Here is a 25,572-nt window from a genome sequence, read left to right as displayed (position 1 = left end):
ACTTTAATTTTTTCTCTTTGGATCCATACAGCAGACAGTGCTGGCCTTAATAAAACATTCACTCTGCATATTATAAAGACAGGTTTTATGGTCAATAAGGTTTTGAGACTTGTCAGTCATTTCTGTTATCTAAATGATCCACGCCCCACCAATCTTCTGGACAGAACTGCCTCACCTGAAGACATCCTCATGAGACAGGGAAAACAATGGGGTTATGTCTCCAGAATTTTTAGCTGCCTGTAAGCAAGAAGGGCAAAAATCAGTCAATCAGTGGTTCCAGCTGCAGGCAGTCCTCATTTTCTTCTGCTTGCACAGTTATTCCTAATGAGTATTTTTATTGGTGTTTATTTTAAACATCTTCCTGTCTTCCTGACAAAAGATGAATGAGCTGTTTTCTGAGTCTCATTGTGATTTTATGGATCTCAACAAACAATTCAGTGCCCCAAACATTTGAAACCTGGTTTTAGTTAAATCACAACTCTAGACTTTGGCTGGGCTAGGCTGCTAATGAAGGATCCACTTTTCCTTAAAAACTGAAAAATAAGGGGAAAAAAGCTCCTACTTGGGAAATCATGTATCTTCCTAACTAGAAGGATGTGATCCGACATGGCTTTGAACTTGTAAGAAAAAATTCTCTTTCTGAGCTAGACAAAGCCATTGCATGTATTATTTAGAAAAAAAAAAAATTAAAACCCCCTTGTTCTAGCCCATAGGAAAGCTAACATGGAAGTCTTACACTGCTTTTAAATGGTCTTCAAGGACTGGAAGAAAGGCTTATATTCAAAATTATCTTGTGACATGTGGAAGATCAATTTGGTTAACTTCGAGCTCTTTGTTCATTTAGAAATACTATGTTTTTGTTAAATCACCACATTGTTATGGAAATTGATCTCAAAATCGTAACTTCTACCAAAGATTAATAAATTCTTTTGCATTTTTCATAGCCTGCAACTGCTGTTGCAGCAATTTTTATAGTCTGCTTTCACTCTGATCGTGTATCTTCCACTTGCAAAAGCTAACTCGCAGAAACAGCAGGCAGGTCGCCGCCGTGGGCAGCGTTCAGCTGAGCTGATCGCCGTGGAAGACACGCTGCCTAACGCCGAATTTTTTTTTTTTTTTACTTCTGAACGAAGAAAACACCCGCTTCACCCATTTGGCTGTCAAAAATAATGTTCAAACGCCCTTCCAGAGTTTTATGCCGCTGGTTTCTGATTTCGCACACGCAGCTCTCCCCACGCGCCGCTTTCCAGACGCTCCATCGCCTGTGACCGCGACCGGGACCCGGGCCCTGCGCGGGGCCGCGGGTCGGGAGCTCCGCCCCGGCCGCTGGGGCGCGACGCGCGGGCTGAGGGGAGCGCGGCACCCGCTGCTGCCCGGCGGCTTCACCGCGGGCGGGCCCGAGAGCGCGGCGCTGCCGCCGCCAACCCCGCCGCAGCGTCCGGGCGCCCCTCGCCAGCAGGCGCCGGCGGGGCGGGGCGGGGCGGGGCCGGGGGCGGGGCTGGCCGCGAGCGCCCGGTGTCGGGGCGCGCTCGCTGCCCCTGCGGCTGCCAGGCTTCGCCCGCGCCCGCCCTTCCTGCGCTGCCCGCCCTGCCGGCCGCGCCCCTTGCCGCTGCCACCGCTCTGCCTCGCGGCGGGCGCCGGGGGGCTGCGGGAGGCGCGGCACGGGCCGCCGCCTGCGGTCGCCTTCCTGCTCGGCGGGCGCGGCGGCACGGCGAGGTGAGGTGAGCGGCTGCGGCCCCCCGCCTTTGCCCGCGGGGCTGGGCCGGGGGCTGGCGCGGCCGGGCCTGCCGGGAGTCCCGTCCCCCTGCACCTCGGTCTCGGCGGCGGCTGAGGCGGGCGGCCGGCCGGCGGAGGCGGACCGGGCCGGGCGAGGGGTGGGCGGCGCGGCGTCAGAGACCCCGGGCCGCGGCCTGCCGCTGCCCCGCCGGGCTCGCCTCGGCCGGCGGCAGCAGCCCGTGCCGGGCGGCGGGAGGCGGGCGGCGCGGGAGGCGCTGGGCTCGGCGGGAGGCGGGCGGTGAGGCCGGCGCACCCGGCCCGGGCTCCCAGTCCCGTCCCCCGGGAACTTCCCCCTTGCCGCGGGTGGATGCCTGCGGAGGCACTGGGGTGGCTCGTCAGGGCTTAGGTTGCATGCATACCCGACACTTAACAGCGGTTTATTGTATTAATTATTGGTTTTTTTTAATTTCATCAATCTTCCCTTTTTAGGTCTTCTGCACAGACGTTTCTGCGTGTTGAGCCCACGACGACTCTGAATATTCACAGCAGAGGTAGAAATAATGATGGTTAGAAATCAGAAAGGGTCATAACAAGGCGGGGTGTGAGATGATCTGCAGGCTCCCCTTCCCGGGAAGGACTGGACCAGATGGTCTTTCGAGGTCCCTTTCAGCCAAGGCTGTGGCCTGAAACTGTTCACCTTTCCTACTTCTGAGCCAGCCCTGCTTCAGCAAGTTCCCTGCTTTCCCTCCCCGTGGCCAGACAGAGCTGTGGAGGTCTTCTTGACTTCTGCTGGGGTGGCTGATGCCTTTTTGTAAGTTTGTGCCTCCAGAGGCCTTCCTGCTTCTGCTTGGAAAAGTGTTTCTTCCCCCACCTCCTCAGAAACTTTGGCTTAACTATTGAGTACACAGTAATAACTGGGTTTATTTCCTGCACTCCAAGAGGTTTACCTTTCTTCGCTTTGTTGTTTTCCCTTGTCAGCTTGAAGATGGGAGTAGCTGATCAAGTTTTTAATTAACCTAGCTCCTGGATTGAGTCTTATATCATCTTTTACGTTAACAGCACTTTGCTCCTATAGAGCTATTTGTAATGTTGATTTTTATTTTTTTCTCAGGGGAGGTTTGCATGTTTTACAGCGAAACTATACGTGTTGTGTTACAGGGGTGGGAGGATGGTAGCAGTTTAGTGCGGAAGGGTGAGAGTGCAGTTGCTGAATGTGTTCAGCTGTAAATGCTTCTCTGCTTCCTGTTCTTGTATAAAGTGTAACTTCATAATTTGGGCAAATAGTGACTCAGTGACACATCCTGCAGCGTCTGTGTTTGAATTATCTTTTTTTTTTTTTTTTTTTTGGTGTTTGCTACTTTGTACTTTGGGCAACTGGCTCATTTCAGAAGTTTGAAAAGTGTTACTGAATGTTTCAGGAGTTTTTTGTTTGTTTTGTTCTCCTTTCAGCCTGCAGTTTGCGAATTGTTGTGGAAGGTATTTGGAAGGTTTGTGGTCAGCAGGTTTGAGTTCACTGTACAAAGTTTAAATCTCCATTGGAAGAATATTTGTTGACCTCTTTTTGACTTGCAAACTTGGGGAAAAAAACCACCCCTGAAAAGTGTTGTGGCAGAGGATAAGAAATCTGTGTGCTGTGTTTTGTGACAGTGTATTAGACCCAGTCAGCGCACCCCTGAAAGCATGAAGGTTGCTTTTGGCGGTAGCTGGTTCTTGCTATGTGACTGTGAGTGATGGTACTTGTGGGTAACATCCAGCTGTGAGTGAACACCAACAGCTGGATTTCTCTTCAAGGATGATCACTACTGTATGTTAACCACATATGAAACAAAAAATGAAAGCTTTTGACTCATTTTTTTCACCTCTCCATTTCCATTTGCCCCCAAACCATCCTGGTTTTTAAATATGTGCTTTTTGATTCACTTTTTTAATAATTACTTTTTAAAAGTTTTAGTTAGTTATTTTTAATAACACACCATTTCTGGTACCTTTAAGTCAGATTTAGTAAAGTCTGAGTATAACTGACTTGTCAGCGAAAGAGCTTGACTTGCTTGATGAACTGCTTGTTTGGTTAAGCTGATATATTTTTATTCAAGCAGTCAGGCATAGAAATTTGATGGCAGTAGCTCAAAAAACAGGTAATTCTTCCAGAATCTCACTGACAAACTGGAGAGGAATCTGCAAAAGGTGAGGCTAACACTGTTGTCTTATCTGCGGGAGTCCCTTGATGGAAAGAAGTTACCCCAGCCTGGGCAGAGCAGTCACCTGTTGGCCAGTCTGATTGGGGTGGCATTGTGTATCCTCTCAGAGCTGTCTGGTAGCCCTCAGGTCCTTGTTGGGTTTTTGCCTCTGGTTATCAACCTGCCTTTCTAAAGGGGTTTTCGTCAGTCTCTGTCCTTACTTGGCGGTGCAGAGCTCTGAGTAAGATGCACCTTCACACATGTTGCACATGTTCTTCACATGCTGCTTCAGCTTAGGATGGCTTTATACCATGTGGTGGCTGGGTGGTGGAGGAGGTAGTTGGTAGGCATGTGAGTGGGCCAGGGTATAAGGCACTCCTTTTGCTTCTGCTGTGGCTGTGCACTGCTTTTATTTAATGCTTCATCTGCTCAGCAGGTCTCACACAGATACAAAGAGTATCTGGACCTTGTGAGCAGAGGGGCTTGGCTTTCCTTCTGGGAGTCTGAAATGCACAAATTGTTTTGCTCTGGTTTTGCCTCTGTCTTAGTGTTGAGACTTAGTCAGTGCAGCTGTTAATTATCTGTAGTGGAAAACTGCTGGATACCAGCTATCCTACTTCAGCTGAGTACACTAAAAGAAGGAATTGCTCAGACTGATAGTATATTAATAGGGGAAATAAAAATGTGTTCTACGTTAACTCACTCGAATATCTCAGTCTAAAACATCTTCCTCTCCAGTGAAGCACTGCTTGGTTGGTAAAGCAGAAGGATGAAATGTGCTATTAAGAAGTCAGGAATTTTATGCTCTAGCAAATGTGGAGCATTATGCACATGATACACCACCTCATGTTCACATCTGTCATAAATATTCATGAAACACAGATTCCTTCAAGTTCAGTAAAATCACTTTTTTATCCATAAAATCAGAAACATATTTATTTTCAACTCAAACAGCTGTGACAAACCAGATGTTTCCTGTGAAACAGCATGTAAAAATACATTTCCATGTAAATGTACTTACAGAGCCGATTTGCTTATCGCTTCTCCAAAATGCATATGTGTGTGTGTATCCTTGACAGGAAGTTAAAGTTTTTATTTTTAAACTAATGAGAAGGGGAATATCAATATTGCAACTGAGGTAATGTTTTGGATCTGCGCTATTTGGAAGGAAGATCCTTCTGTGTTCTTCATCTCTTTCCTCTTCCTTTTGCCTTTCTTTCTGTTGAGTATAAAAATACGTTCCCAATTCACATGATTTATTTAAGGGTAAAAAACACTGGATTTTCTATAGAGAGAAATGTATTGAAGTCAAACAGGTTTTGGTGAAATCAATGCTTTCTTGCCTGCCTGCTTTTAATAGCTAAAACAACAGAAGAGTTGGTGAGGCTGCTGGGTTTGTGTACTCATGTAGTGGGTTTGCATGGCAAGGTTTTGGTAGCAGGGGTCTACAGGGGTGGCTTCTGTGAGAAGCTGCCAGAAACTTCCCCTGTGTCCAATGGAGCCAGTGCCACCCGGCTGCAAGACAGGCCTGCTGCCGGCCGAGGCCAAGCCCGTTGGCGACAGTGGAAGCACCTCTGTGGTAGCTTATTAAGAAGGGAGAAAGAGAAGGGGGGAAAAAGCAACATGCAACAGCAGAAGAGAGGAGTGAAACTGTGAGAGCAAGAACTCTGCAGACACCAAGGTCAGTGAAGTAGGAGGGGGAGGAGTGCTCCAGGCGCTGGAGCAGAGACTTACCTGCAGTGTGAGGTGCAGCCCACGGTGAGGCAGGCTGTGCCCCTGCAGCCCACGGAGGCCCATGGTGGAGCAGATACCCACCTGAAGCTTCTGGAGGACCCTGTGTTGGAGCAGGTGGGTGCCCAAAGGAGGCTGTGATCCCATGGGAAGCCTGTGCTGAAGGAGGTTTGCTGGCAGGACCTGTGGACCCATGGAGAGAAGAGCCCAGGCTGGAGCAGGTTTGCTGGAAGGACTTGTGATCCTGTGAGGGACCCATGCTGGAGCAGTCTGTGCCTGAAGGACTGCACCCCGTGGAAGGACTCACACTGGAGCAGTGCGTGAAGAACTGCAGTGTGTGGGAAGGACTCACGTTGGGGACGTTCATGGAGAGCTGTGTCCCGTGGGAGGGACCCTGTGCTGGAGCAGGGGAAGAGTGTGAGGAGGAAGGAGCGGCAGAGACAATGTGTGATGAACTGTCTGTAACCCCCATTCCCCATCCCACTGCAGGGAGTGATGTTGAGCCTGGGAAGAAGGATGGGGTAAGGGGAAGGTGGTTTTTTATGTTATTTGAATGGTAATAAACTAATTTTCGCCAAGTCAAATCCATTTTGCCCATAATGGCAATTGCTGAGTGATGTCCCTGCCCTTATCTTGACGCACGAGCTTTGCATTGTATTTTCTCTCCTCTGTTCGGTTGAGGAAGGGAGTGACAGAACAGTTTTGGTGGGCACTTGACATTCAGCCAGGGTCAGACTGCCACAACTCGGTGGGTGTATTGGCGTTCCTTTAACATGGTTTTGTGCCCATGCTTTAAGCTACACAGTGAACTATTCGTTCTTCCTTTGAACAATATAGTTGCTTTGCATCTGAACCTTTTTTGAGCTTAACAGCTAGTCACAAATATTTGTACAGTAGTTAAATTCCAGTGCAAGTTGTTACTGCAGGTAATGTGGACTGCTTTCTCTACTTCTGACTGCTAGGAGGAAAATGCAGATTATTTTATTCAAGTAACATTTGGAATGATGCATTATGTCTTCCAGTGCTATGTTTAGTAATTTTTCCATGTTTTCAAGTATAGCGGCTAATATTCTAACACTGAAGAGCAGGATACAAATGGCTTCATGACAGATTGCTATATATATTTTTGGAAATGTAGTATTTTATTCCAGTAAGCAAAAGTAAATGAATTATCTCATTCTTAGCTGATGCAAGAGTGCTGATCATCCCCATTTTCCACCTCTCATTTTTGCTGTTCTGGAGATCTGTGGTTTGTGGTTTTCAGGGAATCTATGTAAGGCAAGGTCACTCTGTACTTCTCAGGCTCTGCTTGTAGGATGGCACAGAAGGAGCATAATGTGTGCAAAATGTAGTTGTTTCTGCAATTTTTGGCTTTGTGTTGGAAATTTGTGTGTATCTATGTGTGTGTTTTAGTCTACTGCATTTCTATTTTTCTGCCTGTTTTTCTGCTTTGCAGCTGTGTTGCATCTATCGGTTTGCTCTGTAGCTGAGGTTTTCTTAGGCAAGAAACTTGAGCCTTGGGTGTTGGACCTGTGCAGCTATGCACACTTTTTTTGGTTTGTTTTCAGTTTGGTTTTGGAGGGTTTTTTGTCTCTGTGTATGTAAATACATGAAGAGAGACCATTTTCAGGAAGCCATTTTTTACTCTTAGACTCCATATATACCCCATCCCCACATTCACAAACTCTTCAAATGAACATGTAGACTTGAAGCCGTAACCAATCTGGTGAAGTATCATGCAGTCCCTGCTGAGAAAAGAGGAGGATGGTTTTATTTTATATTGCCTGTAAAGAGGGTTTTCTGCAGAGGGTGCCGTGTGCACAGTTATGTGTGAGCTGGACATACAGTAAAACTGGCATTTCTGGTACCTGCTAACTGCTGACATCACCTTCTTCCTCTGTGATTACAGTGTATGTCCATGTGTAAACCCTTTGAGAGTTGATACCATTTGTTAATTTTTAAATACATCACAACTTGTGAATTGCATCCATAGGAAAAAGGTTGGTTTATTTAAGAGCGTGCACCTTGAGAGACTACAATATATTAATAGGGAATGTACCTATTTTGGATTTAGTTAGTGTCTTGTGATGCATCAGTGTTTGCTGTCTGATTTTCTGGGCTCATTTTTGCTGGTTTTTCTTTGCAGGAGCACAAAAGGGGAAAAACAGTTGATCTCTCTCTGTTTACAAGAGAGCAATCTGTTACAAACCGTGCTCAAGATTCCCAGTGGATTTGAGGATTCATTGAGTTAGATGCTATTACACTCATTAAGAACAGATTTTACCATGTCATAGGATGAGTATGGCCTATTTCAAACAGCATTGGAACTGCCCTTTGCCTCTGCTTTTCTGCTAAGATAGGCTATTCCACAGAAACAACCCAAGTTCAATAGCAACCAGTAGTACCATTGGTACTGCTCATTCGTCAAAGCAAGGTTGTCTTCTGTTGGGAGCAGAGAAAGCAGCTGAGGATCAAACCAAACATCACATAGTACTAATTTACCATTGAAATCAATGGAGTGTCTGCTATTTTTTTTTTTCATTATTATTATCTTTAATTTGGTACAATCTGATTTATTTAACTTTCTGGTTCCAACACTGAAAATAAAATAGTATTATCAGAAGGAATAAGATGAAATGAGCCAAGTTTAGGAAGCAAAATGCAAATTACTCCTGAAACAGTGAGGCCAAGTGTATTTTCGGACTGAGGGAATTAACAAGAAATCTATCCTATCTGTAGACCATTGTTGTCTCATTAGCTTTTTGGGTGGCATGTATGATAAAAGGATGGCTGGTTTGTTCTGTTTATTGCAGATCTTCATCACATTGTTAGGAATATTCATGATTCCCTCTGAAGTCCTTGTGAAGCTTTATGTACAAGATTGCTGTTCTTTGTCCTTCAGATGAAAATACCTGGACAGTGGGCCTTCCTTGCTAGGTGTAGGTCCCTTCAGCTGACAGCTCTTGTGTTACTGCAATAAAAGTTTCATTGTGTATATAAAATAGCTGTAGCGAAGGATGCAATATAATTTGTCTGTTTTAATTTGCAGGTTTCCACACTGTTGTGGATTTTTGGGTTTGTTTTTTTTCTTCTTGAAATGGTAGGGCTAGGAAACAGCTGTAGAGGGATGAAGTCTCCACCCCTCCTCCTGGCTGCGCTTGTGGCATGCATCATTGTTTTGGGTTTCAATTACTGGATTGCAAGTTCTCGCAGCGTGGATCTGCAGGTAACTTTCCTATTGCTCTGCATGTCATCTTGTAAATGTGTGGTTAACAGGATGCAAGATGGATGTTTCCCCTGCCTGTGGTAGGCCAGGAGCTTCAGCTTGTTACAGGCATTTTCACAAGTTGTTGCTTACCAGTAGTGGGAGGTGGGGAGAAATGGGAGGAATGCCTTTTTGTACGTGGGTGGGACACAGAACTTGAAGACCTTCATGTATGGTACTTGTTACTTCTGCTCACACAAAGTGTTCAGCCATCTTGTGTTCTTTCAGTTACAGAGGTGGCAAATGCCATCCTCTTTTCTTCCTAATTGTACGTTGAGATGGGCACTCCATTTTTAATGTGAATGGGCATGTGCATTTTGCTCATCTCCCTAGATTTTTTTTCTTACATGACCTATAAGAACGTATGCATACTTCCCACCAAGTACAAGGAAACCTTGCTTGTTCAGAAACAGTGTCTAAAGATCTGTATTTGTGCTTCTTGGAAACCTTTCCTAAAGAGGGCACACAACTAACATGGAATAATTACCTTGTCTGTTATTTTTCTAACAGTAACTGTATTTGCTGTGACTGTTGAACTTTGTTTTTAATCCTTTCTGGAGTGTACTCTGAAGTTAGGTATGTGAATAAAGTTTCTAGTTTGTGACAATGTGTGCAGGATGGTTGATTTTTTTTCTTTGCCCTTTTTTTAACAAGCAAACATAAAAACTAATGAACTAGTGATTAAACATGGCTGATGAGAGCTCCATCCAAGTTTTTCCAGTGAATTTGTGTCCTCTTTGTAATTGAGCAAGATGTTAGTACTGAGTTGACAGCTGTAGCAATCGAACTGTTTCACCTCAGAGTGCGCACTGTTCAAACAGGATATGTGTCTCTGGCCATGTGGTTATGGGTATGCCTTAGCTTTCCTTTGGTGAGGGTATGATGCCCTGTCCTCTGGGACTCTGGTCATCCCTTGTTTTCCCTTAGTCAGTGGCCTCAGGGTGGTGGCTACCAGCAGTACTGCTGAAGCTTTGCTGCATGGCTGTAAGCCAGCTAATAGGGGGGAAAATAAAGCTTACTCTTTATCTCAATAAACTAGAGACACAAGGTCCTCTGTACTGTTAACTGATTTAGTATATCATCATGTACATTTCTCCCAAGATTAGCTTGAAAATAGTTTCAGTTCTGCATAGTCATGTACTCTGAAGTAAAAGCGTAACTGAAGATGCAGACAGAGCTTCTAAAGCGCGCTGTCAACTCATTCGTTGGCAAGACTTTGCAGCTGTTATGACTGAAATGGAGTAAGTGCTTTTCTTTGCTCTTCCAGCTAAACTACAACTCAGCGCCTCACCCCATCCCTGCCACCTCTCCGTTCTCTCTCTCTCTGTGGCAGAGAAGCAGAGTAGGCGGGCAGTAGTATGTAGCATACTGTGGTGTGTGAATTTTCCTCTGATTGTCACTGCTCTTTGAGCAATCAAGAAGAATGACAATGTTCTGCTTATAAATGGGGTTTTCTCGTATGTGTCTTTGTGTAACAGCCATATGTCAGTGTTTTATGTTGGGCAGTGTTGTTGTTCCTCTACTCTTTCCCAAGTCTTTCAGGAAAATGTATTGATTTGAGAGATGAGTTTTCCTTCTGAATTAATTTAAGATCAACACTGGGAAGTGCAGTGATATCAGAATTGCCTGGATTAACTTATAAAAATTATTTGACCTTGTACTTCAGAAGAATTGTAGACTGCAGCCTTTTTTCGTGGGTTATTTTTGTGGGAGTGTTTTTGATTTTCTTCAAGCTCAAGTACTGAGGCAGCTTTGCATTTCCCTTAACTGAAATTTTGATTGTCTCGGACTATGCTGTACTGTTAATTTGTGTAAAACTGGGGTGGGTGTGTCTGTGTGTGGCAGGTATCCCCAGCTGACACTATACTTTGGTGACATTAGCATTGTTAGTTCTGTGAAATTTGGTATTCTTTGAGTATATTGGGGAAGAGTCTGGCAAGGGGGAAGCATTTCTGTTTGCTTTGACTAATTTGCTCATCCTCAGGGTCGGATCATGGATCTGGAAGGCAAAGTCCGCAGGGCGGCAGCAGAGAGAGGCGCTGTGGAGCTCAAAAAGAATGAATTCCAAGGGGAGCTAGAGAAGCAGCGACAGCAGATAGACAAAATCCAGTCCTTGCACAGCTTTCAGATGGAAAATGCGAACAGAGTACATCAGGAAGAAAAGGTAGGGCCTTTTCTAGCCAGTTTTCTGCGAGTCTGGTTTACCAAGACACTCTGCAACAGAAAAATATTGCTCATATGTTCTAGCCGATACAGTCAGTATTGGTGTAGCAAAATATTTATTTCAACTATTATTGCATAGTATATAGAAAATGGACATCGAATTCACATTATAGCATTCATTGTATGTTAAATATTAGAAGCTGAAAGTAACAGCACTTGTGAATAAAATCTTTACCCCCTCTATAAATTATTCTTACCAATCTTGGGTTGGCCTCTGGCTTTCTTTCCTGTATGCTGATGTTTTAAAACTTCATGAAAGGAAGAAACTGCACCAACAGATATATTCATATTCCCAAATACATTTGTATGTATTTGTAGGCATAAATGGTTGACATTTATTTCTAAATGCGTTACAAATTTTCTGGCACCTCGACCTTCTGTCTCCAAGACCCCATAGTGTTGGGAGACATGATAAGTTTAGACTAGCCTTTTGTGGCAGTGCTCCTGACAGTGCAGCATTGCCAGAGAAGTTGGGGTCCTTTGTGAAGAATGTGACCATACCTTCTTAAATAGCAGTGTGTGTAATTACTGCTGTGTAGTATCTTCAAAACTGTTTTGTTCTGTATTTTCCTCATGTTGCTTATACCAGTCAGGTATGGCTGTTAGTCAATATCACTTTTCTCTTGGTTACTAGAAGTATTTAGCTGAGAATATTTATTAGTGGCTTATTGTTTCTCCTGTGGAGTCTCTTTCCAGGACTATTCTTTTCAGTGGACTGAACAGATACAACTGATGATGGTAATAGGTGCTCTTCAGGTTAAGCGTTGATCATTAGGTGATGATTTGCGGCTCAGAACTTGTGGTGCATGAATAAAATATCGCCAGAATAATCTTAGAAAGACTTAAATGAAAAATGGAAGGTGCAATTGTTTCATTAATACACACATCAGTGGCATATATTCCTAATTTATTTTGAATCATTTTTATCCGAGGTCTTCAAAGAAATAATTCTTTTTACCTCTTGTCCTGGTTTTGGCCAAAAAGGACTGGTTTAACCCCAGCCAGTAATTAAGTGCCACACAGTAGCTCGATCATTCCCCCCTCCCACAGAGAGGTGGGAAGGAGAATCAAAAAGGATGCGAAACTCAAGGGCTGAGGTAAAAACAGCTTAATAATTGAGGTAGAATAAAACCATAAAAGCAATAATAGCAACAATAACAGTTACAATGAAAAGGAGGGGGAAGGGGAGAGGGATGAAATCCAAAGGGAAGGGAGAAAAGAAAACTGAGGCACAGTACGATTGCTCACCGCCTGCCAACTGATGGCCAGCCAGTCACTGAGCAATGATCAGTACCCCAGCCAGCCCACCCTCCCCCAGTTTATATACAGAGCATGATGTCCCGCGCATGGTATGGAATATCCCTTTGGCTAGTTCAGGTCAGCTGTGCTGGCTGTGTTCCCTCCCAGTTTCCCGTACCCCTCTAGCCTTCTTGTTGGCAAGGCCTGAGAAATGGAAAAGTCCCTGAATAGCCTGCTCCCACACCTAATCCACACACAGCACCGCACTAGCCACCAAGAAGAAAATGAACTCATACTTCAGCTGAAACCAGGACACCTCTTTTCATAGAACCGTAGAATCATTTAGGTTGAAAAAGACCTTGATCATCAAGTGCAACTATTAGCCCAGGACCATGAAATTTTCCACTAAACCATGTGGCTAAACATTGCATGTATGAATTTTTCAGACACCTCCAGGGAGGATGATTCTACCACCTCCCTGGGCAGCTTGTTCCAACAATTCACCACCCCTTCATTGAAGAAATCTTCCCTAATACCCAATCTACACCTCCCCTGGTGCAACTTGAGGCCGTTTCATCTTGTCCTGTTGGTTGTGATCTGGGAGAAGAGACCTGCCCCCATCTGCCTACAGCCTCCTTCCAGGTAGTTGTAGGGAGCAATAAGGTCCCCCCCGAGTGTCCTCTAGGCAAAACAACCCCAGTTCCCTCAGCTGCCCCTCATAAGACTTGTGCTCCAGGTCCTTCAGCAGCTCCATTGCCCTTCTCTGGATGCACCCAGCACCTCAGCGTTCCTCTTGAACTGAGGGGCCCAAAACTGAACACAGTATTCAAGGTGCAGCTTCACCAGCACCGAGTACAGGGGGTCAAAGCTATTGCTTGTCCTGCTGGCCACATTATTTTGAACACAAGCCAGGATGCTGTTGGCCTTCTTGACCGCCTGGGTCCACAGGTGGCTCATGTTCAGCCAGCACCCCCAGATCCAGGAGAATGTTGTGGGAAACAGTGTCAAAGGCTTGTCCTGCCTTCCATAAACCCATGCTGGCTGGGCCTGATCCCCTGCTTGTCCTGTACATGCCACATGATGGCTTTGAGGGTGATCTCCTGCACAACCTTCCCTGGCACTGAGGTCAGGCTGACAGGCTTGTAGTTCCCTGGATCCTCCTTCCTGCCCTTCTTGTATGTGGGTGTCACGCTGGCTAATCTCCAGTCAGCTGGGGCCTCTCCAGTTAGCCCGGACTGTTGATAAATGATGGAGAGTAGGTTGGTGAGCTGTTGCGCCAGCTCCCGCGGTACCCTTGGGTGGATCCCAGCCAGCTCCACAGACTTGTGCGTGTCCAGGTGCTGCAGCAGGTCCCTGACCATTTCCTCGTGGACTGTGGGGACCGTGTTCTGCTCCTTGTCCGCATCTTCCAGCTCAGGAGGCTGCGTAACCTGAGGGTACTGGCCTTGCTATTGAAGACTGAGGCAAAGCAGGCATTAAGTACCTCAGCCTTTCCTTTGTGGCCATGTTCCCTGCGCATCCAATAAGGGATGGACATTATCCTCGGCCCCCCTTTCGTTTCTAATGTGTTTGTAACATTTTTTGTTATTATTCACAGCAGTGGGCAGCGTGAGTTCTAGCTGGGCTTTCGCCTTTCTCACCTTCTCCCTGCATAACCTCGTGTCATCCTTACAGCCCTCCTGAGCTGGCTGCCCCTGCTCCGGAGGTGGTGAACTCTCCTTTTTCCCCCGAGTTCCAGCCAAAGCTCTCTGTTCAGCCAGGCTGGTCTTCTATCCCACCAGCCTGTCTTCTGGCACGTGGGGACCGCCTGCCTCTGCACCTTTAAGATATCGTTGTTGAAGACTGTCCAGCCTTCCTGGACCCCTTGGCCCTTCAGGACTGCCTCCCGAGGGACTGTCAGCCAGGCTCCTCAACAGGCTTTTGGGGCCAACCTAATATAGCTGTTTCTTCCTCTTAAGTGCTTTTCACTCCGTCGTCCTAAAACGCAGTTGTTCAGTGATGGGATAGTCTGTGAAGCTTGCTGTTGAAACCTCAGGAGCTGATGCTGTAGGAAGCATTTGATAAAAGTGATGCCATGAACTAATTTCCGGTCTTCTGCTTTTTTTGTACTGGGAAGAGCATGTCTCAGGAGCCTGAAGTGGTAGGACAAGCATGTGTGTGCCTGTGCTCCACTTCATGGCAAATACAAAATTTGCTCTTCTTGCGATGCATGAGTAAATACCCTGCACAAATAGATGTTGTTTTCTAACTGTGTGATTTCAGAGTAGGGAGAGCTGTTTTACTAGGAACCTGTGTGTATTTGTCAAAAGATGCCATCAGTCCAGTTGGCATAGATTCATCCACTCTTAAGTTAGGAATGCCCCTGGTATGGTGGTAAGGAAGAGAGGGAAAACTTAGTTCTCCTTACGAAGGATCTTGATCTGAAGAAGCTGTCCAGGATCAAAGGTTATTGCACAGAGAGATGTGGAATGTAAGAAAAGACTGTTTCTGAGTGATTTTCTTCATGTGTGTATGTATATCCGTGTGTGTGTGTTGTATATTCACATGTGTATACATACTTGTATACCTACACACACAGGCACACATTTATCCTTGTTTTTTGGCCTCACAGATTCTAGTGGAATCGAGGATTCCTGAGAGGCAAGTAATGCATTCACCCTTTCTGGTTATGGGAAACTTGGTCCTTGAACTGAACTTACTTACCCCACAGGGATTAGCACCAAGTATTTACCTAGTCACAAAGGATGAATGCGAATTTGAATCTCCGAGCTTCTCAACTTGCTTCAGAATGAATACAAACTGTCTGACTAACTAGACAGATCTCTGAGTGGGAAATGGGATCTTGTTTAGTTGTTGTTACTGTTTATAAAGAAAAATGAAAATGCTTTCAGGTGATGTGTAGGAGTGAATGATCCATCTCAAAAAACCCTTTTTCAGGGAGAAATGATGGTTGTTCTGGTTATAGAAAAAATCTGTACAGGAAAAAACTTTCACAATGTGGACTCCTTACCAAAAGCAGCTCTCAAATGACATTCAGGACTTACCTTAATTGCAGTTCGTATGTGTTCACTGTGTTTTACTTCTCTGTTGATAAAATACAGAATAATTATGTTCCTGATTTAGTTTCATACCAAATAGTACACCAGTAAAATACTTGCCACATTGAAGTCCATTGTCAGTGGCAGTGTGGTAACCACTTTGAGTTAAATCTGCCACCTTTTCTGATGGAACTGTCACTGTGCTGCTTAAAAGGACTAGGGCATAGAAGTTGGGAGGTGGTCAGAGTCTGACATACCCTGTGGGTTCACCATTCACTAAGGCAATGTAATCCTGGAAAACTGTTGTAATTATGACATAATTACCCTCTTAGGTGTGAGTATGTGTAAATCACTTCTGTGATCAGTCTTCTTTTAAAAAATCTGCTTGACTTTTTAAGGATTAATGTAAATTTAGAAAATATGTTCTGGAAATCCATACAGAAATAAACTGAAGAGATGAAGAAAGCTTACATGAATAGATAAGGAATCTGAAATGTAAAAGGGCTGTTTCTAATCCATAAGCAATTTTCTAAAGAACAATACTTTGTATGGCTGTTATTTAGAACTCATAGCTTTTGGGATATGTGCAGCAACAAGAATCTTTTTGAAGAGGAGAACAGTATGTGTAATGTCTCTTATTTGTAACTGCCAGAATGTGCTTTTGCACTTCGTAATTTTCTTTGGATTTCTGTAATTCTTCTGAGCCCACATTTTTTTACTGAGCAGGGACCCAAGCTTTGTATATTACATGTGAAGCATGTCACTGTCCTGTTGTTCAGTGTCTTTTAATACTGGCCACAGCTGCTCTCAGATCCCCTCCTTCTGGGAAAATTTGAATTCCCAGCACAGCCTTCTGAGACAGAGTACCTATTGGTATGCAGAGAGTCAGCTCTGCTCAAAAAAAATGACAGTGGACTGGGGTGGGGTGAGGGGAGAAGAAAGCCTGCTGTGAGAGGGAGAAGGTGCCTACATGTGTTTTGTTTCTGTTTTTTAAACCAGTGTTGCATTTTATAGTTTTGAAAAAGCTTTAATGAAAAGCAAGCACTGCCTCATGCACCACTCTACTTGCTATAGCATGGTGTTGCTAAATTAGCAAGAGAAATCAGTCTGCTCTGCTTATTCATGACTGGTACAGCAGAGGTCTGGAAGACTACCTCTGTTTAAAACGTATTTCCACATGGTGGAGAAAACAAAAAGGATGGTCTGGTACTAGCTGAAGTTGTAGGCACCCTAACAGTGGAAATTTAGAGTGTGTATAGCTTAAGAGTTATCTACTGGAACATTTCTACCTCTTCATACCAAAATGAATGGACAATAACAAAAGCAGAGGGTACATTATATGTACCTGTACAGGTTTTATGTTAAGAGTCTTACATCATAGGTTTCTGCTTTGTTTACACTGACCACTATTTGGGTTTTTCATTAACTATAACAGTGTTGTGAAGGTCCCCTAGCTGCACAGATCCTGTTACAAGTGCTTGGTTGGTGGTGTTTATAATATTAATGGTAACACAGGTCCTTTGCAATTAAAACATTGTCTTCTCTTCTGCTCCTTTCAGGCAGTGCTCATGAGTAACATCACAGTAAATGACCGACTGATCCAGAGTCTACGAGGTATGTTGTAGTACCTCTCTGCATCTCACTCATGCTGGTTTTTATCCCCCTGTTTTTAAGACTTGCATTTTTCTGGTGTCTTCTGAGAAAGCTGCCTTTCTTCAAGTCATGGGGATGCTGCAGGAGCTGTGGTGGCTTAGATCCTGCAGCTGGCCCAGTCCAGTGAAGTGTCTGGCTAATCTGCCTCAACAGTAGAAGGATTTGCCCCTGTAGCACTTAATGTAGGACTCTTGACCCTTATGATGCAAAATAATATGGAATAAACCTAGCTTCTCTATGTATTGTGAATAGATTTATTCTTCATTCTACCTTTTGCAGCATATTCTTGCAATTCCTCCCTGAGGTGTTTGGGCCATGCACTTAAGCTCTGGAGGAATTAAAGAACTCCTGTATTAAATAAGAAATATCTAACTAATTTCTGTTCATGCTGGTGCTTCAGAATTGTTGTTAGCAATTTATTCCTCAGGAAGTCTGAGTAATGGATCCTAAGTTCTATTAACAGGTCAGTATGCTGTGGTGCCTTCCTCTGGTGCCTTCACACACAGCTTTCTATCAGGAAGAAAACAAAATCATAGATGCCTCTGTTTTGGGGGAACATAACTGTAAATTGCATATTATTCAGGGAAGTATTGTAAACTTGTCTTCCGATGGCTAATAAACATGAATACCATTTCATGCTATGTTCTGATTAGTATTTAATAGACCTAAAGATTTTCTGGGCTGAAACCTAGCAGAGCAAGGGTTTGCAAACAAGTTAGCGTATTCCTTATGAAGAGAAGTAGGTAAAAAAAGCTGTTACACTGTTTTTGTTAATATGTTAGGCTGAAAAGCTATTCTCACCCAATCCTGTGCATCTTTGATGAATAAATTCAACAATTTCCTATGCATTTGTTTACAAAATGTAGTAAGCATGACAGATAGATGGAATTAGCATGCTTACCATGATCTGTCATTTGATACTTCTACTGTAATATATGTAGGTATATATATGTGTGTGTATTTTAATATACATTTTAATCCTGTTCTGGTCAGAACACTTGAAAGAATTGCAGACGGAATATGGAAGGCTACAGCTGGATGTTTACTGGTTTCAGAAGAACCAGACTAACCTTCAGAGGAAGTTCTCGTATGACCTGTAAGTATGTTCTTTCTAAAAGGTGGCTGCTGGAGCTGTAGGTGACTTGGTTGTAACCCAGAGGATTCTGGTGATAGCTGTCGCACTGTTAGTAAATGTACGTTTTTAAGGAGAAAGTAACACCTGACACATGTAAAATTACAGTTGATCTTGGAGAAGAGCGTAGACCTTGTAATGCTTGGCATTTCAGAATCCACAGATTTCTCCCGCACTCTTGATGTTCCTTCCATTGCAGGAGGAGAAAGGTAGCAATATTCTCATCTGAGAGTTGGGGGGGGGGGAAATTGAAACACAAAGAGGCTAAACTCTGAAGAAGTTTAAGAACTAAGATATGGCAATACCCTCACTGACCTGCCAGAGGTCTCAAAAAGTTTATGGTACAAGTTGTGGTCAGAGCCATGTGTTCTGCATTACAGTTCATAACTAGTCATGGTTTTTGTTGAAATTTCCCACTGAATTATGAGGCATGGGTAACTGAACACAAGTGCTTGTCAGTACCCTTACACTAAATACACATTTCTGGTATTCCTAGGAATTTATCCTGGATTCTTTGTAGTCAGTAATGTTCTTGTTCCCTCTACCAGTCTTCACATGCTTTTGTATCTTCCCTCTAGTATGTGGCTACGGAAAACCAACAGAATTTGCTGTTTGCATATTCTCGTAATGATTTTCCATCAAGAATATAATTGCTGAAGTGATGAGTATTTTTTCAGCAGCCACTGTTTAGCCAGATTTTGTAGGAATTACAAGTAAAAGTTCAACACAGCAATCAAAGAACTTGAATTATGCAGGCCAGACTTGAAATACGTTTTTTCTTTATTTTCCCTCTAAGAATTAAGGATTAGTATTAGTGTTTTGGGTGGGTTTTTTACTTTTTTTTCTTACAGATTACCAATTGGCTTTATACTTTTTTTTTTTTTTTTTTAGAACACTATTACTCATTTAATAATGGTGACCCAGATAGATTGTGTTAGTGGTGTTCTAATAACTTAGGACTTCTAACAGGAAAAGTAGAAGGAAGTTGGAGAGTTAAGTTTTTACCAACCTTTTATTAAGACATACTGCACTTACATGTCCACTAAGATACATTTTCCTTCTTAAGCTTGTTGTGTACCACGGTTGTTAAGTGGCATGTCTTTGCTGTTTAGTTAAATGACAAGGCTGGGACTCATTAATAGTTCTTTGCAAGTTAAGAGTACCTGTTTGCCAGCATCTTCTTTGTAAGGCTGAGATTGGCAAGAATAAATAGATCTGTAGCTGTATGTATGTGCTGTACGGTCCTGCTCTATATGAGAAGTACATCCTTGAAGCACTGGATTGGTCCATGTGTGTGGGCAACTGATAGAAGGCAAACGTAGTGAGTCTAGCTTCTGAAAACTAAGGTTTATTGCCCATGTCTGGTTAAATGTTTTAAAGTACAGCTCCATCAAAGAAATCACATCTCTGCTCATGGGAGTATACTGTGAAGAGTCCCTCTTTGTTTATCAGAAGAGGAGAAGATCAGATTTGGAGGGCACAGCTCCAGGGTCAAGGCTTGGCTCAAGGTGAAGAGCTGAACAAGTTACAGTGGTGAAGATGGGTTTTCTTGTGTCTGGGTAGATGTAGAAACAGGCATGATAATTCCGCCGTGTGCTAGCTGAACAGGGACTTGCCTAGCTGGTCTGCCTCCAGCTGGTCCTGAGGTAGATGCTGCACTCTTTCCTGCAGTCTCTCCATGGGAGTCCATAAAAGCAGTTCTCTCAGTCAAGGACCTATACTTTCTTCAGTAGCTTTGCTATATAACACATAAGTGTTCATTTTCTATTTCTGGATTTTTTTTGTAGCTATGCAAGTGAGGAAAACAAACTTGGCACTCAAATTTTCATGGAATGATTTATAGCTTGGACACCGTGTAGCATGCCCACGATTCTAGCAGGAACATATATAAATGTATCTTTTAAATGTTGCTTGTTGTGTACCTTTGGGGTGGGTGTGTTGGAACATTAATACTTCACTGTTGCAGTAAGTTACATTTGAGTTGTGTTGTGGTAGTTGTAGAAACAAACATCGGATTGTACTTGGTTACATACAGTCCTCTCTGCTATTACTAAACACTTACTTAATACTGTCATTTTAAATGCTTACAAACAACCTTTCCCCAGTATGATGATGGGCCTAGAAAAACAAGTATTATTAGAAAGACTCAAAGTGTTACTTTTAATCTGTCTTTCTTTGCTCAATATTAGGAGTAAACCAACATCTTCCCACTCTGTTCATCTTTAGTAAGCCTTTGCAGGAGGCGGCGTTAGACTTGCCTTTGTGCTGTGCCAGTGTTTCTCCCTTTGACATGGATGGTTTTGCACCTTACGTATCAAGTAAACTTTGCCCAGTGGAAAACGGAGAGAGAGTATTATTATATAATTGAAAATGTTAGAAAAAGATGACAGAAGTCAAATGCTTTTTTTTTTTAACTGCATGTGGAATACATAAGTAACTTTGTTACTTAGAAAGCACAAAAATAACTATTTTTCTCATGCCCAAGTCTTAGTTTCATCTTCGCATTTTATTCTTTTTTTTTTTGAACAAGCTTAGTGTTTTCCATACAGAAGTCAGGAGAATTATGTGAGCTTACTTATGGTATTGTGTGCAAAAGGAGTGCATGTTCCTCAGCAATCCACTTAGCAAAATACCTCTGGTGCACACTGTGCCTAGTATTGTCTGCTCACATTAGAGCTTGGTCAGCAAAGACTGACTGTTGTGTCCTGCATCAACCAGAGAGAAATGGAAGACTCTAGACCGATCTTTTGAAGATATTTCAACATTAAGATGCATTTTGATTCCTAGGAGCTTTGTTTGTTACATAGCTGCTACTTTGGAAATTTTGCTACATGTAAAAAGGTCTGATAATTGGTTAATTTGGTATTTGCAGCCTTGGCAAGTGTAAGAGGGTGAGTGCACAAGTAATCTTTTTTGGCAGAGATGAAAGGAGCTGATGAGATATGCTGATGAGAGGAAAAAGGTGCCTGTTTCTCACCGTGGGGTTGAGGGCAACAGATCCAGCAGCCTGGGAGGGGAGAGGCTGCACATGCATTCTTGTGCATGCAGAGCACGCCTGTATGTAGCCAGGTGTGCGAGTTGACACGGAACCATGCAGCACTCACACAAGCACGAACACCAGTAGCTTCATCCAGGTTTCCTGAGGGTGGGGCGTTGCTACTGAAAAACGTGCTTGTGTACATAGGTACCGGCTGGCACTGGTCCCTGCACCGCCTCTGTGCAGCCCTCCCACCCCCATCTGACTCCACTTGCTGCACTCACCCTCCCGTACATGCGCACACACACAGTGAACAGAGTTCCTCACGCAGGAAAGAGCTAAAAAGGCATTTAATAAGAAATGGGACAGACTGTGCTGGTAGGTTGCAGGGCAAGGCCAGAGAAGCACACCGACCAGCAATGTGTTTACATGCAACTGACTTCCTCAGCGCTTGTTCCTGTGGGAGATCTATCCCTTTCCCTGCCTTTGGTCCCATAATAAGTCTTGTGCGATCCTGACATCATCTATCCCTGCATCCCATAATGTGTCCCGCACCCTGGACAGGAAACACCTTGGTGCTGTTGACTCATGTTGATGTGTTTCACCCCTGAACATGAGGGCTGAGGCTGACATGAGACAGCCCAGGGGCTATGGGGTGGTCTGGACAGGGTGTCCCTTCTTCTGAGTCCATAATTTAGGCTCCCCGCTGCCCTTGTGCCTCTGTGCTCATGGAGGTGGGCCTTGGATGGGCTGACAGCCCCTGTGATGGGCCTGGGAGAAGCTGCGCGGAGTATTACTTGGGCTTCCTTTGTGTGCACAAGTGAGCTGTGTATCACAGGAACTAACTCTATTTTGGAAAACACACCACAGAGACTGAATTTAAGAGCACTGGTTTGGTTGTCCAAAAAGCAGATTCGTGGCCTGGTGTACTGTAAGACAGTTTTCACACACGCAGGGAGACATTGTTTATTTATTTCAGCTTTGCGCAGTCCTGGGTGGTTTCCCACAAATCAAGCAGACCAAACAGGGCTTCCCGTGATAAATTCATGTACTAATACTATTAAGTTAGTAAGTTTCCAAGTCCATCCTCTTTACACTGATGAGTTAGTAATTTGCATAACCTTATAATATAGTTACACAACCATTTCTACTATCATGCATGCTCAGGGGAGGGGTCTTCACCTGGGTCTTTTTGACCTGGGGGTGTGATTTTTAGTATTACAGTGAGGATAGTTCAGTTAAGGATACATGGACCTTAAGTCTTACGGCCAACTTGGCAATGCTCGTGAAACATCCTCAAAGTATCCTGATTAAATGTCTCTTCAAGGACTAACTGTTCCAGAGTGTCCTTGCTCAAAGAATGGCTGTGTACTTTCCTGATGGCAGCCTAAACTTGTAACATACACGAAGTATATCTTGCACAAAGCAACCAGGCCATTCTGAATCTATGAGTTACCCCTCAACAGTTTTGCACATTTGAAGTATGTCAGGAGATGGGACGAGGTAGAGAAAACTAGTGCTGTTCTTGTGCTTCAGAAGTTGTATGCATGAGTATTCAAATCCCCACAAATCCCTTTTACAAGAAGGGAATTTCTTCACGGATAATAAATTAAAAATGATGAAGGTTTGCCACAGATGTTAAGTGAACTTTATTTTCGTGTGCGGTGTGGGATAAGAGCATTTGCGAAAAGTTGCTCTGTCTCCAGCTTCAGGTTGTCTGTGTACTGCATCTTTCTCAAGTTAGCAAACTGAGGTGCAGGCAATTCTGATGTCCTTTTATTTCCTAGAAATTGGTGAACAAGTGTATAACTGAAGCCTATGTTGTTGTCTCTGATGTTCATTGACTTAGGAAACACTGCTTATTTTGATGACTCTTCCATGTATTAGCATTAGCAAAATCAGGCTTTAGAATAATGTCTAGTCAAGAAGAGATTGTAATAATGGTAACTAATTTGTCAGTTCATAAAGATCATTAATTTGACAGTTCATGGCATATCCAGCCACTGTTCTTCCTTTCTGGGTGTGAACTACAGAAGAAATCTTTTGCTTTTAAGAATTGGGGCTGGAGGAGGATGAAGATGCAATAAAAATGAGTGACTTGCTGTTACAGAAGGCACACGCCCTGAGAATTCCTCTGGATTAGGTAGTAGTTTATTTGCAGCTTGAGAAACTAAAACATGCCTGTCTGAACCAGCTGCTATACTAGGGCGGATTAACATTCTGCCAGAGCTAGGCTGAGAAGAAAACCATCTCCCTTCTTAGTGAGGGGGAGGTAAAACTTGCAGTATGTTGACTGTGTTGCTGTGCAAAGACTGCTGAGAGAGGTTTTGCATGCAGGAAGATGTGTTTGCAGGGTCTGTAGCTGATGGTATACATTGAACTCAAAAGTTACCTTAGAGTGGTAAAAAACGAAGGAGAGAGAAAGGAAAAAAGGGTTTAAAAACCCCAACAAACTGCTTTGCTGCTGGGGCCAGCAGGGAAGAGGAACAGTGTGGTCCCCAGCCAAACCTCTTCTTCGGACACATTCTCCAGTGCAGCAGGTGCTGACAACAATGGGGATTTTTCACTACATTTTCCTCTAGCGTGAGGCACTTCCCATCAGGATCCGTACAATCCTACTATTGCTTGCTGTCGTTCACAGTGGGATCAAAGCACGCTTGGGGGTACTGTGATGACTGGTTTCTAAGCCTTCTACATGTGTGTTATGGGGTAATGCTTATCTGCTTTGTTATTCACTAGGTCTTGTTCTTCCTCTAATATAAAGTGAAAGTTACAAAACAGGTTATGAAGAGAGTGGGGGAGGAAGGGTGATCTTGCCCTGATGGCAGTCACTTCCCCTGAGTGACTGTACTGAAACCCAGCGGTACAACACCCCTGGGGTTTGCACGGGATCCTCAGCACAGCCACAAAAGGGGAAAACACTGTCCTGGAAGTTTCAGGAAAAATGCTGCCACAGGAGCCTGGGGCCTACCTAGAGGGTATGGAGCTGTGTGGGAGAGGCAAGCTACAGAACTGCAAAGTCCTCTGGTGTCATGAAGGTTAAGGCACTAATGGCACTGTGTAACTATTAAAAGTATATAAAAGGTACACAGTACTTGCATTTTTAGGAAATACTCCTTTTGGAACTTATAATAGCTGTTGATGAACTCAATTTTTGTAACATGTTTTGTTATGTCTTGCAGCACAACTCTTTGGTGAAACACTGAGAAAGGGTGTTCAGTTTGCTCGCAGTACCTTATGCTTTTTTTTTTTGTTTCAGCTATGCTGTTTCCTCTCCCTAGCTAAAATCCAAATATGCATTTCTGTTATCATACAGAAATGCTACAAGGACCAAAATTGATTTTTACTGAACTGAAATTGGCTGGTTAGCAGAAGACAAGAAAATTAATGTAGTTTGTTGAGCTGGTCTAACAAAAGCAGTTTAAATTAATTTCTTCCAGTAGAACCTGGACCGTCTGCACCATGAGTTTTTCCTTAGGATTTAGGTTAATATCCCATTTTTTCCTACTGATTTCTGAAATGTAAGCACAGAACTAAGGAAATAATAAAATGGGAAAAAAAAGAAGTAATGATTTTACAAAAGAACATTTTAGAAGAGTGTGGACAAAAGTTAAGAACTGCTTTTTTGTTCATGTTTTCTCCAGGTCACAGTGCATCAACCAGATGAAAGAATTAAAAGAACAATGTGAAGAAAGGATAGATGAGATAACAAAAAAGGGCAGTGATGTACCACAAATCAGAGAAAACAAAGACTTCTCAGAAGATTCAAAAAAAAATAGCCAGGTATGGTTTCGTAAAAATCTTTTTCTTTGTAGTTCTTAAGCGGTTTTTCACCTTTCTGCTGTCTCCAGCTAACATTAGCCCATGTCATTAAGTTTTGGACAGCTTTCCTTCACATTCATTGAATGTTTCTGGCCTATGGGAAATAGACTGATTCCAAGGACAGAACAGGGAGAGGTCCTGCAAGAGACTCCACTATGTCTCTGAGACGGGCAGAATTTCAGAGGTGATACGGGGTATGGTGTCGAATTAAAGAATAATTCGAATGGTGTCCATTAAAGAATATTTAGCCTGCTGAGCTTTGGTTCACAGCTCCTTTTGACTTTGTTAAATGACTTAGTTGCTTTGTGTGTTGTAGATGTGTGTTGAAGATGAGGATACATTGTGAATCACTTCAGAGTAGCAGCAAGCCTTGAATATATTTTAGCCCAAGGGCCTTTGAGGTCCATCAGCTATAAATTTTCACAGAAACCCTAATGTCAGCCTTTTACTGTGGGCATAAGGGAAGGATCAGATGTCTTAGCTGTTTGCTTTTGGATATTTTGAGTCAAAGAACCACAAAAGGCATTGATGTATGTGACATGAGAAGGCTCTCTAGGCTAGGGCTGGCTTGCCACATAGGGTGGCTGCGTGCCAGTTGA

At 43.6% G+C, this 25,572-nt stretch overlaps 1 protein-coding gene across 4 annotated transcripts in view; it reads left to right on the top strand.

Moving 5' to 3' along the window:
• Positions 1–1,496: 1,496 nt before the first annotated feature.
• Positions 1,497–25,572, top strand: part of GOLM1 (golgi membrane protein 1) — a 32,764-nt gene continuing 8,688 nt past the window's right edge. The window contains exons 1-7 of one of the 4 annotated variants that reach the window (XM_055698415.1): positions 1,497–1,721; positions 2,206–2,267; positions 8,729–8,850; positions 10,874–11,053; positions 16,949–17,003; positions 18,036–18,138; positions 24,796–24,934. In XM_055698415.1, the coding sequence (XP_055554390.1) occupies positions 8,752–8,850; positions 10,874–11,053; positions 16,949–17,003; positions 18,036–18,138; positions 24,796–24,934 (576 nt within the window). In that variant the 5' untranslated portion in view covers positions 1,497–1,721; positions 2,206–2,267; positions 8,729–8,751. The other 3 variants (XM_055698413.1, XM_055698412.1, XM_055698414.1) reach the window with 3 other exon arrangements.

This window comes from Falco cherrug, chromosome Z (assembly GCF_023634085.1).
Source record: "Falco cherrug isolate bFalChe1 chromosome Z, bFalChe1.pri, whole genome shotgun sequence".
Taxonomy (NCBI): domain Eukaryota; kingdom Metazoa; phylum Chordata; class Aves; order Falconiformes; family Falconidae; genus Falco; species Falco cherrug.
This window is presented reverse-complemented; position numbering and strand designations above follow the sequence as displayed.